General features: G+C 36.5%; 1 protein-coding gene across 3 annotated transcripts in view; it reads left to right on the top strand.

Annotated features, from left to right (window-relative positions):
* Positions 1 to 1,663: 1,663 nt before the first annotated feature.
* GRIA3 (glutamate ionotropic receptor AMPA type subunit 3) overlaps positions 1,664 to 12,880 on the top strand; it is a 109,223-nt gene continuing 98,006 nt past the window's right edge. Inside the window, exons 1-2 of one of the 3 annotated variants that reach the window (XR_008355311.1) lie at positions 1,664 to 2,162; positions 3,482 to 3,640. Coding sequence is in view for 2 of the 3 variants with exons in the window: in XM_053474235.1 (XP_053330210.1) it covers positions 2,072 to 2,162; positions 3,482 to 3,640 (250 nt within the window). In the remaining variant the exon portion in view is untranslated. The remainder of the gene's footprint in view (positions 2,163 to 3,481; positions 3,641 to 12,880) is intronic. The other 2 variants (XM_053474235.1, XM_053474236.1) reach the window with 2 other exon arrangements.

Here is a 12,880-nt window from a genome sequence, read left to right as displayed (position 1 = left end):
TACTACTATTGCTGCTGCTTTGTCACCATCCTTAATCTAAGGGATCAATTCAATCAAATGGTCCAATTTGGGGAGCAATTTAGTCCCATAACCTGCTGCTGTTGCTTGTTGTGGCGGTCCTGAGATACAAAGTTGAGTCTGGATATCTTGCTAAACCTTAAGATGGTGCTGCTGTAAGTGAAAAATAAATCCAAAAGGTGGCTGGGACCTCCAACTTTCCCCCGAATATCATTTCCGAATCAAAAAGGCCTTCAAATTTCGTCCGAACTGAACAGTCGAATACATTTATTGTCCAAAAACGAACACGGAAACAATCGCAACTAAAATTTTGCTATGCACAAGTCAAATTAACTCTTTGAGTGCTAAGGTCCTTGAAATCCATTTCTTCTCTTTTCTGATTCTTTAAGTGTTAATTAAAGTAATACAGTTGCATGCTTTATGGGATGAAGGAAAGACAATTTTGTGAGGATTTTGCAGATACATGCCACAAGCTATCTTGAGGGGCATTTCTCTCATCTTGTATCCTATTGTGGATCTGAATGCCTATATTTCAGAATACGTCATTTCACACATGCAAACTCAAAACTCAATTATGTGTATATATTCTAATATATATATATTTATATAAAATAAACCCTAGGTGTAAGATTAGCATATGAAAACAGTGGTATGGTAACAAATACTGTGCACATCCCTATTAATAAATCCTAACATCATTAGCAGCAAATGTCATTAGTGGTAGCATCGAAAGTTCTACATGTGCATCAAGAAACCTTTAGAAGCCCTAGGACATGGGTGCCTCCACGCACCTTATGGCCTGCAGGGGCCTATGTAACACCCCAATTTTACATTGCCACCTAAGAATATGAGGAATTTTAGCACCACATACTATTTTGCAGATGTAATTTATCATTAAATCACTAAATGAGAGGTACAAAGCATAAGATTTAAAAATATGATTGTATGCATTCATTTCCTAGAACCCAATAAAATTGCAATGGATTGTTTGTCCACCTGGAACACAAATGGTTAAATTTGCTAATATCTACATATACTTGCAGCTTAACCGTTTGCGTCCCTTGTGGATCTGTGCTAAGCAATTAATTGCCTACCTAATCTGCATTTACTGCAAGGACATGAATATTTGGATACAAGGATAATTAACATACTTATATATATATATATATATATATATATATAGTCCTGTATATAAGAAATTGCTAGTACGTGTTTAATAAATTACAATAAAATATGATTGTGCCACAATAAATGTATGCTTAAACTGTTTTTTTTTTGTTTTTTTTTTACAAAAGTACAGAATTGATGGCTGAACAAGAGAATATGCCTAAAGAGTTAACTTCTCTATGGGTTATAGGGATGAACAGAGCACTGCTCCCTACTTTGGCCGTGTTACAGTGTACAGCGCAGTGCTATGATCCCAGATCAGCAACATGGAAATGACTCCCTCTTAGGACTGAATAGGCTTTCCTTGCCCCATATCTTCCGAGATGCCCTGCCTCCATCCCTCAGTGTCGAGAAGAAAAGGTCCCCAGCATGAGACGCTCCACTTAAGCACTTTTCCCCTGGCCAGGCGTTCTTTGTGGCATCACCATGGCTGTTTTCAGCAGTGAAGGAGTTAGCCGCGGGTCCACGTGAGGCTGCTCTGCTTCTATTGATTGCATCTTCGAGTAGACAAATGCAGCGCTTGTGCTTTGCAGTCTTCTTGGGGCTGCGGTGAAGCTGAGCTGAAGGATGCTGCTTTAACTCAACGTCACATCAACTTTGATCAATAACCCCCCTACTGGTCCCTTTGCAGGAGCCTTTATTCATCTGATCCCTTTTGGTTTTCTGCCTCCCTTTTTTTTTCTCACCACCATCTTTGGGAGAGGAGGAAAAAGTCCCCCTGGCTCTCTCCTATACTGAGAAGGGGGCTGAATAGCTCTGGTCTGCAGTCAATGGAACTGTCCGAGGTGCTGTAAAGAAGACACAAAGCGAAGTGAACGTTTCACTCCAAGCCCTGGCTGTCTCAGTTTCGTTTTAGAAATTGAATTTTAAAAAAAGGCTGTGAAAAATGGGGCAAAATCACATCCAGACTGTCTTCCTTCTGCTGGTGAGCCTTGGAGGGGAAAGCTTTGCAGGATTCCCTAACACTATCAATATAGGTAAGTGATTGATCTTGCAGAATGCAGACTTAAACCTACACACCATGCTGATTGCGCATAGCAGTGACTGGTCCCTTTATGTTACAGACATATGCTGGGGCATGTTACACTGAACTTACCCTGCATTATGGGGTGGGCTGGTTGTGTGGAGGCATGAAGAGTAAGCATTGCCCAACTTGTATGCCTTTTATTGGAAGACTGTAATCTGCAATCTTTAAATGCCCCCTTTATTTAGTGATCTGAACTCAAACACTGCTTCCTACATCCTAATGTTTGATTGCTCACTTGTGTGTTAGAATTACTGCATGTAAATAAAGAGGCAGAAAGGGGGTTTTAAGGTATTAAATTAAACAGGATCTCCTGGACATGGGTGTGCTACAGAATTGAGCATTCCAAATAGAAACATCGATAAGAACCTTTCAGCCCATCTAGTCTGTCCCATTTTCCTAATGTAAGGACTCAGACCTTAATGTGGGTTTTATCTTAGATGTAGGATACCCTTATGCCTGCCCCATGACTGTTTACATTCCCTTACAGTATTAACCTGTGCCACCTCTGCTGGGAGGCTATTCCACTTATCCACCACCCACCCAGTAAACATCAAATAGCAGTATATTTATTCTGATGCAGCACACTGCAGAAAAGTTACTAGACTTGTAATGGAGCAAAAGGTTTCCTAGTGCATCCATCAATGCTTTTCTGCATTAAGTCCCAGGAACACTGCAAGTTCTGTGTGCTGTTTGAGGACAGAGCGCAGTATGCAGAGGAACACACAACATCCCATTCAGTTAGATCTTCTACATTGCTGAATAGCTGTTGTTCTTGATGGAGGCTTATAGAAAAAACAGAGTCAGCAAATTGTGTTAAAAGAAAGAAAACAATCCATATAAGAACTGGGGACGGTCAGGTTCTGTCTATGAGTAACCCTTTATATGCCATTTCACTGCATTTTGCATATATACATATAGAGAGAGCAGGAATACATGCAGATCTAGGGTTACCTTAACTACCATCGTTCCCTAGTGTTTGTATTTATATGCACACCCATGTTTGTATACAATAGAACTGCATTTGATACATTCATATGTGTCTTATCTGTAAATTGTGTTTGTTTATTTAATACATATTGTGTTTTTGGCTATTCATGCACCAAATGGGTGTTCAGCAAATTCTTTAGTAAAACGCTGAACTTTCCACTGAAAAAAAATTATAATTCAAAGGGTTAAGGATGATTGGCGCATTTAAAGATCATGCAACAAATGTGTATGTTTTCTAACCATATATATAAATCTATACTTTTGTTTTTATGTGTTTTATAGGTGGACTATTCATGAGAAATACAATTCAGGAACACAGTGCATTTTTATTTGCAGTGCAGCTGCACAACACAAACCAAAATAACACAGAAAGGCCCTTCCAGCTGTTCCATCATGTAGACCACTTAGATTCATCCAACAGTTTTTCTGTGACAAATGCATGTGAGTACCTTTAAGCATGTTGTATTTATGTGGCAGATGTCCCGACGTGTTCCATGTATAATGAAACTAAAAAAACGGCATCAAATGAGTTTCTTTTTTTTTTAAACTTTACTTTACTTAAACATTTGAGAGGTATAGTGTAGGCAAAAAAAACTGTGCAAATGATGTTCTAGGGTTAAAATATCTTAACTGGTAAAACTGTATCAACGTTTTCCAATCTATTTTTTTCATTAGGTAATGGGTATTCGATTATCAGGGAAACGTAGAGTTTATTAAGTATATATATATATATATATATATATATATATATATATATATATATATATATATATATATATATATCACAATCACACATGTATTCTGTACTAAAATTGTGCTTTATATTGGTTACAAATATATATATATATATGTATATATATATATATATATATATATATAAAAGAATCCACATAGCAGCTGATAAGAAATTGTATCTGAGCAGAATAAATGAAGCAATTCATCTGTAAAATAAGAATTTAGCTGTACTGCAGAAAAAAAATGGCACATTTAATGCAGTGTTCAGAATGTATGGATTGTATGTATGAAAATAATGTGAATATGCATGATCTTTCATGGCGGTGCGATGTACCACTGAATCTGCTAAATACTTTGCAATGGAATGTGTTGATGAATGTACTAAATCTTAGCAATACTAAGACATCATAGTTTTATGGCACGGTATTTAATGAGCTCTTCTCTGCAGTGCTCGATTCGCTTCTGTGGGCCATATGAAATAATAAGTATGCTAGGGAAATAGATGTGTGAAGTGTTGCTGAACGCAAATCCCCCAGGAGCAAATTTATAGAAGGCTTTATATAATGTAACCCGTTTGGAATCTCTGTACTTTTATAGATGGAATTTAACCCCTTCTCACTCATACCACCAATCACTGCACTACAACGTTCATCTGGGTGCTACCAGCCAGCTGCTTTAAACCTTGCAATACCCTTTGATGATCAGAACACAACAGCCTTGAATAGAAGAATTACTTAAATTTTGGATGCCTTTTTGCGTTCCTTTGAGAAACAGAGCAGAACTGGTTATATCGATGAAGGAAAGCCAACATTTTTAGTCCGTTTTCTTATGATCATTATAAACAAACAGATCACCATTTAAGAATGAAATCAAAAGATTGAATATATATATCATCTGAGCACTGACCACAAGGAGCATTTGATTTGGATATTTTTCATTCGTAATCGAGGTTGGCAATTTAGATTTAATTAGGACTGTCCACGTCACAGGGAGCAGTTACTTGCAGCATCTGAAGTTCTTTTAAAGTTCACAAAGATATGCTACGCCTACGCACTTAATATTAGCGCGTTACTCTATTTCTTGAATGGATGTCATTTAAAGCAAACACTTTACTGCTAATCCTTAATCAAAGTAATCCTTTCAAGAGGCTGCCTTTCCAACACTATTTCACCACTATCAATGAATGGATTAAATTCAAATGCACAAAGCACTTACACTTAGAAGTCAGTAATTGATTTCAATCAGCAATATTCCTTTGTAAATATGTAGAAAATAATACAATGTTCTTGAACAGTCTCTAGCGGTAGCAATAGATTGGGAAATAAAGATTGGTTTTGCTCAAGACAAAGCAGAACATTTTGAATCTTAAAAACATGGAATATCATAGTTTAATTCATAGAGAAATGTAGCTCCTGCTGACTCATGTAGAGTTTTAATGCAGTTAATAATGCATGGATTATAGAGGGCAGTAGTGGTCTGAAAAGAGAGGACCGCGGCTTTGCCTTATGACCGATTAAAATGTAAAATATGAACGGGAGCAAGTGGAAATCACCCACTCCATTGTAACTCATTCAAGAAACATTAAATACACGTGGTTTTAAAAATACTAGAAGTAACGAAAAGCAATAATTTTGAAATGTCAGAATTCTTTTACCCAATAATTCAAACACACGGAAAGAAACTTTAGAGTGCTGCGGTACTGGACTTGCAGTGGAACACAGTGTGAATGCAGTAATGTTAATTATATTTTGGAAAAATACTTTAGCAAAGAAAATAACCTTTTGATTTTATAAAAAGGGATTCTAGTGCAAAGTCTAAAAAGTGAATCCCCCCATAGCAGCCAATAGAATGTGCCTGCAAATTGAACCACTCCAAAGGTTGATATGCTATAAAGACATCATTTTGAAAAACAATATGTGGCATATAGGCAGAAAACATATTTTGCTGAAAAACAGATTTAGTAAATGCCATCGTAATAAAGTTCCTTCTAACCGGAACCCTTAGCTTGGTTTAATATGCAGAAGGCAGAAGTGGAAGCCAGCAATCCAGAAAGAAGATGCCATTGGGCCATAAAATAACCTCCAAAGAAATGTATTCAACCATCATTACACAATACAGCCTGGTTGGGTCTTCTTTTAGCACGGGATGGTATGTGGAGACATTGCCTCCTTACCTTTGCATTAGAATTATTCAGTTCCTCCCATTTTTGATCACAATTTTAAGTTAATTACAGAATGGAAAAGCTTCTGTTACAAGCTGCGGACATTTGGTGTCATGAGAGGGAGACTGGGATGCAGAGGGGTACAGAATAGTAGAAGGTATCGAGTACAGAGGCAATGCTAACTGTAAGCCATACCTGTAGGATCCATGTTGAGGCCTGGTCCGATGGTACAGGTGTACAGGTGGAACCCGGCAAGCATTGTAAAAAGAAAGTACAGGGATACAGGAAAGCACAAAACAAAAGAAGAATACAAATAAAGCATACAGACTAGATCTATAACCTGACAATAATGCAAATATGTGAAGGTTTGGTTGTTGGCAATAAGATGTATACTTGCCACCGCTCTACAGTACTTAACATCAGACAAGTCTTAACACTAACCCTAAACTAAAACACAGAACACATATACTAAACAGAACCAAGATGTTTAACTGGAGAAGATAGGAGACAGAGGAACAAAGGGGGACAGGTTAAATACAAAGAAGAGAAAACACAAAAAAGGCACAAACACACAGGCAACTGGTAGCACAGCGCTGCGACAGTATGCAAGACACAGAGTCTGACAGTTTCTGTCATCTACAAGCAGGTCCTAGATGAAAATGGTTCAGAGGGCATTGAAGATAACAGAGAACAAACGTGACATTAGAACTGCAAAGAAACCCTATGGTTTAGTTTAAAAAAAAAAGGATAAGTTAGTAGAACAAACTATACTTTGATACTGCTCAGATCATTTGAAAATCTTCAGATCTTTAAAACATATGTTTAATATAGGTAGACGTTAACATCAGGTATAGGATATGCCTAACACAGAATAGAGAGCGTTCTCTCCTCTGCCATCTGTGTTCTAATGCATGTCTACGCTACAAAAACGGATTTCACCATCTTAAGTACTATTGCTGTTTTTTATTTAGTGCATCTGTTGTAATGCATTTTCGTTAAAATTCCATGGTTATTTAAGCAGTTCCCAACAATAAATGTGTACATTAACAGCCCCTTTTCTGCAAGAACCTATAGCTGGTCATGTTGCACCAACCCTAATTAACAAGACTGAAATTGTATATGTTAGGGGCAGGGCTACGCTAAGGCACGTGCCAGGGGTGCACAGCATCTAAGGTGCCCAGCGGGTCACGCAACGCTCAAAAGGGATCTTCCTCATCTTAAACCTACCACCTAAACATTTTTGGCCACACATGGTGTTGGAGTTTATTTTAGCTGCCATATTCGGTATAATACTAAGCACTATTGTGGTTGTGGTCTAATATTCACAATTTATTATTATTAACGGCAACCCAGGTAAACATACTTTGCAGCTATTTATATATAGAGACCAATATATGGGAGAACACTTGCAAGGGTAATGTTAAAGACATTATGATAATTGAATTTTGTAGTTTACTATAGATATTTATGTCTGCTTGTATATATATAGATATATAGATATATATATATATACAGTATATATCAGCACATGCTGTTCACTGCAGTTTCCCGTTGCAGTGTATTCAGGAAAGCATTGGACGCAGTTATGAACTACTGACTTTCCTAAGTGTATAATAGGAATGTGATGATGATGATAGTTTATGGGTTACGTTCTTTAGATCAAATTGTATTGAATGACTTTCCCTTTTTTGCTGTGCTGTTGTAGTGCATTCCACTACATCTCCTCTGCAGTGTCAGCTCATTAGCACACAGATCTCATAGCCTCTCTCTCTGCGCTGTCATTGCAAAAATTGCTGTTGTACACCTTTACAATCAGCTATGCTCTTGAATAACGCTCTTGTGTTCCAGACATCTAAACAAAACGCTACAGAAAACCAATGCAACCTTAGGGGTTATTTGATGTGGAATACGGCAAACAAACAATCGCTGAAAATCCTATTTTGTTCATTAACGTTGCGAAGATAGGCAGATTAGCAAGCGGATAAGAAGTGGCTGTACAAGAATGGATTCTTTCATCCCCACAGACTTGGCAAGTTGTCTCAAGACTGCAGGGCAGGTTTAGATGATGCTGTCTGAGCTATCTTTTATTTTCACTGGGGATCTGTCTCTTCATTAATGGATCTTTAGAAAAAAAACAAACAAGGCACCCTTTCCTGGCTCTTCCTATTACATTAACCTGTATTGCGTTATTACCAGGGTATTTTTTTTTTTCTTTATGCTATTCTTTTACAACACTCAAATGAATAGTGGTTCCACAGGATTAATCAATGCAGGGTTTGCACTGCCTATTTATGTTGTGGTCTTTTGTTGCATAGTTGGAAACTCTTCATGTCTCATTTGGAATCTTGCATGGGGAATACCAGTGGTTATTTTTCACTAGGTCACAAACACTGGCAACCTGGTTCATTGTAGAGAAGGGCTGGAGTTGAAGAACATCTGTGTTTTTCCCTGCAAGTAAGCCGGTGAAACATGTGCCAACATACACAAGGCGTTAGTATGCATGGGGCATCAGAGAACAAGGGAAGAACCAAGGGATGCATATCGCAGACTGACAGCCTAAATTGGATGACCTCATACACTTTCTTTTATAAGAACAGCACAACACGGACCACATGGCCGGATTGTCATAGACAGGTTAATCATAGTCATCAACTATAGGCACTCAAAGGTGCTGTTTCACTTAAGCAATACATTAATTACACAAGTATAATAAGCAAATTTACCTTAGAATGTGTGATTTCATTATTTCCTCTAACGTTTAGGGTTTTTTTTTAGCAACCTAAGTGATATCAGAAATTTACTTGGTCAAACAGTTATATCATGGTACAGCCTGAACATAAAACATTACTAGGAATGGTGTCTCTAATGTTGCATTTAGTTATAGAAGTATAAAATTCTGTTGAACACCTGTATTGAAAATTCAAATTAAAAGATAAAATGGATAGATCGCTAGAGTATTTTTCTGGACATGACAAGGTCATCGTTATGTTTGATTTCGGTTTTCAGTAGTTTACATAAAATGATAAAGTTTCTTATACAACACATGGTAGTGTTGTCTCTCTAGCCACATGTATGGGTTAATTATTAATTGTATTAAAAAAAAAACAATAAAGAAAGCTTTTAAGTACTTAAGCTCCAGTTCCGATAGTTGCAACTATATTTTCAAGACTGCGCAGGACCCTCTACATCAGGACCCATAGTTTTAACCTCTAAACACCCAATTTTGCTTCGGAAATTTAAGCCTCTCTGGTAGTAGGATCATTTATTGCAGAAGAAAGTGTTAAAAGTATATATTTAATAAAAATATGATTTATATGATTACCACAATTAAGTTGTATTTTAATAGGCAGGTAAATGTTTTTTTTTTTTTCAGTGAAAATGTATTTATTTTTGTTACCAATCATAGGGATATATCTATTTCTGTCAGTCCTCACGGTGTTTACCTGACCCTTGGTGTTAGTATTGTTTAGCTGTTCTGAGTCACCTATTCATAGAACAAATGGTTGACAAACAGTTTTCATGAAATAACTGAAATTACATCCAAAGGTCTTAAAAGGTTTATTCTATTTCTAGACTTGTCCAAAAAACTTTCAACAGCCATTTTGTTGTATTGATTGCCAAGTAAACATTGCTCACAATATTGATTGTACTTTGATGGAAACATTGGGCAAATATCTTCAATTGAATCTAGTTACACATGCATTTTTTTCATAAAAAGGAATATATGGTTTATTTATTTTTTCCGTGAGATGGAATAATTTAGTATTATATGCTCCCAAAACACCTTTTTTCAAATTTAAGAAGCAAAAATTGCACGTTTTGTAGAGCCTTATTGGCTGCAAATTTCTTATGAAAAAATAATGTGTACTATTATATAAATGTAGGGATTTGAGTGATATATCCTCACTTTCGTTGATATCACAGGTTTGATGAGTTCAGTTCACAGTCATTTCATCCCAGACACAAGTAAATGTTGTGTTGGAGAAAACAGGTCATTCTGATCGCAGAAAAGTAGCAATCAGTCAGACAGTTCAACATAACATCAGAGTTTCTGGCAGCGCGTTCCAGCCTGTCTACATTTAATTTGTGCCTCAACCCCAATATACAGCAAACGGCATTGTGTCTGATGCAGTAAAAAAGAAAACTGCGGTTAACAACAAATCAAATTCCTTTTGTAGGAGATGCGTGTACTTGATTTAAATATATCTATTGTGAAGTAACATGAAGGGTGTGGGTAGCTTATAAAGTGTGTAATCCTTAATACATAAGTAAAAATGTTGTGTGTCTTTAATCGTGTCCTAAGATGAACTTTTAGGCATATGTTCTTCAGAAAGACATTCCCTTGCAGTGGAGATGAGACAGCCACATAGCCTCTCCAATTGATAAAGCTGTTCCGTGTAAAACAGCAGGGACATAGACTTTAAAAGTACACTTAGGGATTTATTGCTTACGGAGGATACTGGAAATGGGTCTACCCAAACCTCATTTATTTCCCATTTTCTCTCAAATAAATCTTCTATTACTATTTTTTTTGAATATGGTTTTAAGAACACAGTCTTACTCAAATGTTTTAGATTGCATCTTTATTTCTAACGATATCTCAATACTTCCAACATCATTAAAAAAGTTAAAATAATAAAGTGGGCACTGGCCTCAAACATGTTTTAATTATTATTATTTTAAGCATGTGATTAAAAGGATTCCATTCCAATCCCTACCGCACCAATAAAATGATACATTTAGTGCAATTTACCAGTATGTAGATTAGTGGTAACCAGAAAGTAGCTCTCTAAAAATTGGTCATATACACCGGTGAAGTAGTTCTTTTAATTTTTTTTTGTTATAAGAATACACTTTACCATGTTTTCCAAGATTTGAATCTTGCTTGAGCAGGGTCCTCCTCACCTTATGTTTCTCTGAATCCAGATTGTTAGGTAATGAACCACTTGTTACCTCCTGTTTACTGAGCTGTGTAATAGGATTGTACTAAATAATCAATAATAACAATAATACACAATCTTACTAAATAATTTTATTAGATGATGTTTCAAAATGCGCTGGTGTGCTAAAGGTTGGATGCTCAACATGTCTATTCATGTTATTCTTTATAGTCATCTACACCTTCGCACGCTGAAATCATCTTGGTATTTAAAGTTAAAATAAATCTTTATTTTTACTTCAGGTTCCAATTGACCCTATGGGGTTAATGGGTTTCTCTTAATGCCTGCTGATCACCCAGGAACACTAGCCTACTTGGCTAAAGTCAAGGCTCATAAATTAATTTATTCACACTGATGGACTTTTATGCCTTTTATCAGAAATGTATATTTTTTCTTGAAAAATAATTGTTTTTTTTACTGTACTTGCTAGTTGACATTGGGTTTTGAATACAGTCATAAGTGGAAAATATACTATAGGCTTTTTATCTAGGAGTAACCTATGGTATTGAAACCCAGGATGACTATTTGACATGTGATAGAATGAAGCCTTCATGTGATGTCTGCAATAAAATTCTGATCTACCATCATTCCTTCAAAATATATACTATACCATATAGAGCCATAAAACATGTTTTCTTTACAAGCAAATAACTTTTTGTTTACCTTATTACATGGCCTGAGCACTCCAATCTGATTTCCCGCAGAACATCGAAAGTGTATTTCATCCCCGGTCTAATGAGTTTAAAGAGGCATTTAACTTTCAATTTAATTATAATATTAAACCTCAAAACCACAAAGTATACCAACATTTGCTGCTCAATTATTGAACTTTTTATTCTGTGTTTTAATTGGAAATACAAATTTAAGCCATCTGCTATTAGATCTTGGGTATATTGCATTGATGTGTATTTAATGGAAATGAGGCTGCGAATTCACTGGACTCCAGAGCTATTTATCTTCTCTTTGTAAAGGAATGATATTTACACATCAACCAGTGAGCCATTAAACATAACCATTAGACCATTATGCTGTACATGAGTGATTCCAATAACCCCACATCTGTACCCAATACATGAATTATTTACTTGCTCAGAAAAATCCATAACATAAAAAAAAATGATTCCTAATACTGCACATACGACTTTCCTGAAGGAATATATCCAATTTCAGCTTCAATTTCATTACTAAATTTGCAGTACCAAGTAAGAACTCCCTCCGGAGGCATAGACCATAGACTGATCATTCTTTAGGTGAGAAGATATTTTTCATTAAGCCAATTTTCATCCAACTTCTTCACCGTGTTGGCATTATGTCCTCCAGGTACATTGTTTGAGATTTGCATGAACACATTTTTTTCCCGCTTCTGGGGCCGCTAACACAAGCTCGTGTTCCTTTAATAAAGAAGTACCCGTTTATACAGTTTCATAGATACATTTTCCCTTTTATGACCGCAATTTCATCAAGAGGGGGAATATACCCCAGCAAATATGTTTTTCTTCTGTTTTTCTTTCTTCTGTTCTGATATATTCAGTTGCATTTTTATAGTTTTAAAAAAAAAAACGTAGCAGCATTGCAGGTGCTTTATCCCTTTGCACGCCTGAAACTGAAGGTTTGCAGGCAATTTGTAGCTCCTAGATTTAAGTGTTAACTATGTAATTAGTGTGATGCATGACAAAGCCCTGCTAGGCAACAAGGAGGCGAGTCTGACGCAAAGCTAAGCTATAACAGGAATTGGAGTTCACTTAAACGCTCCCTCCCTGCCCAATCGTTGGTCGTATGCAGGCCCAGACTGGCCATCTGCTATCCAGCAATGCCACAGTGCACTGTGCGGCCACCAGCGGGAAA

This window comes from Spea bombifrons, chromosome 8 (genome assembly GCF_027358695.1).
Source record: "Spea bombifrons isolate aSpeBom1 chromosome 8, aSpeBom1.2.pri, whole genome shotgun sequence".
Lineage (NCBI taxonomy): Eukaryota > Metazoa > Chordata > Amphibia > Anura > Pelobatidae > Spea > Spea bombifrons.
Note: the sequence above shows the minus strand (reverse complement) of the source record. Positions and strands in the feature narration are given on the sequence as shown.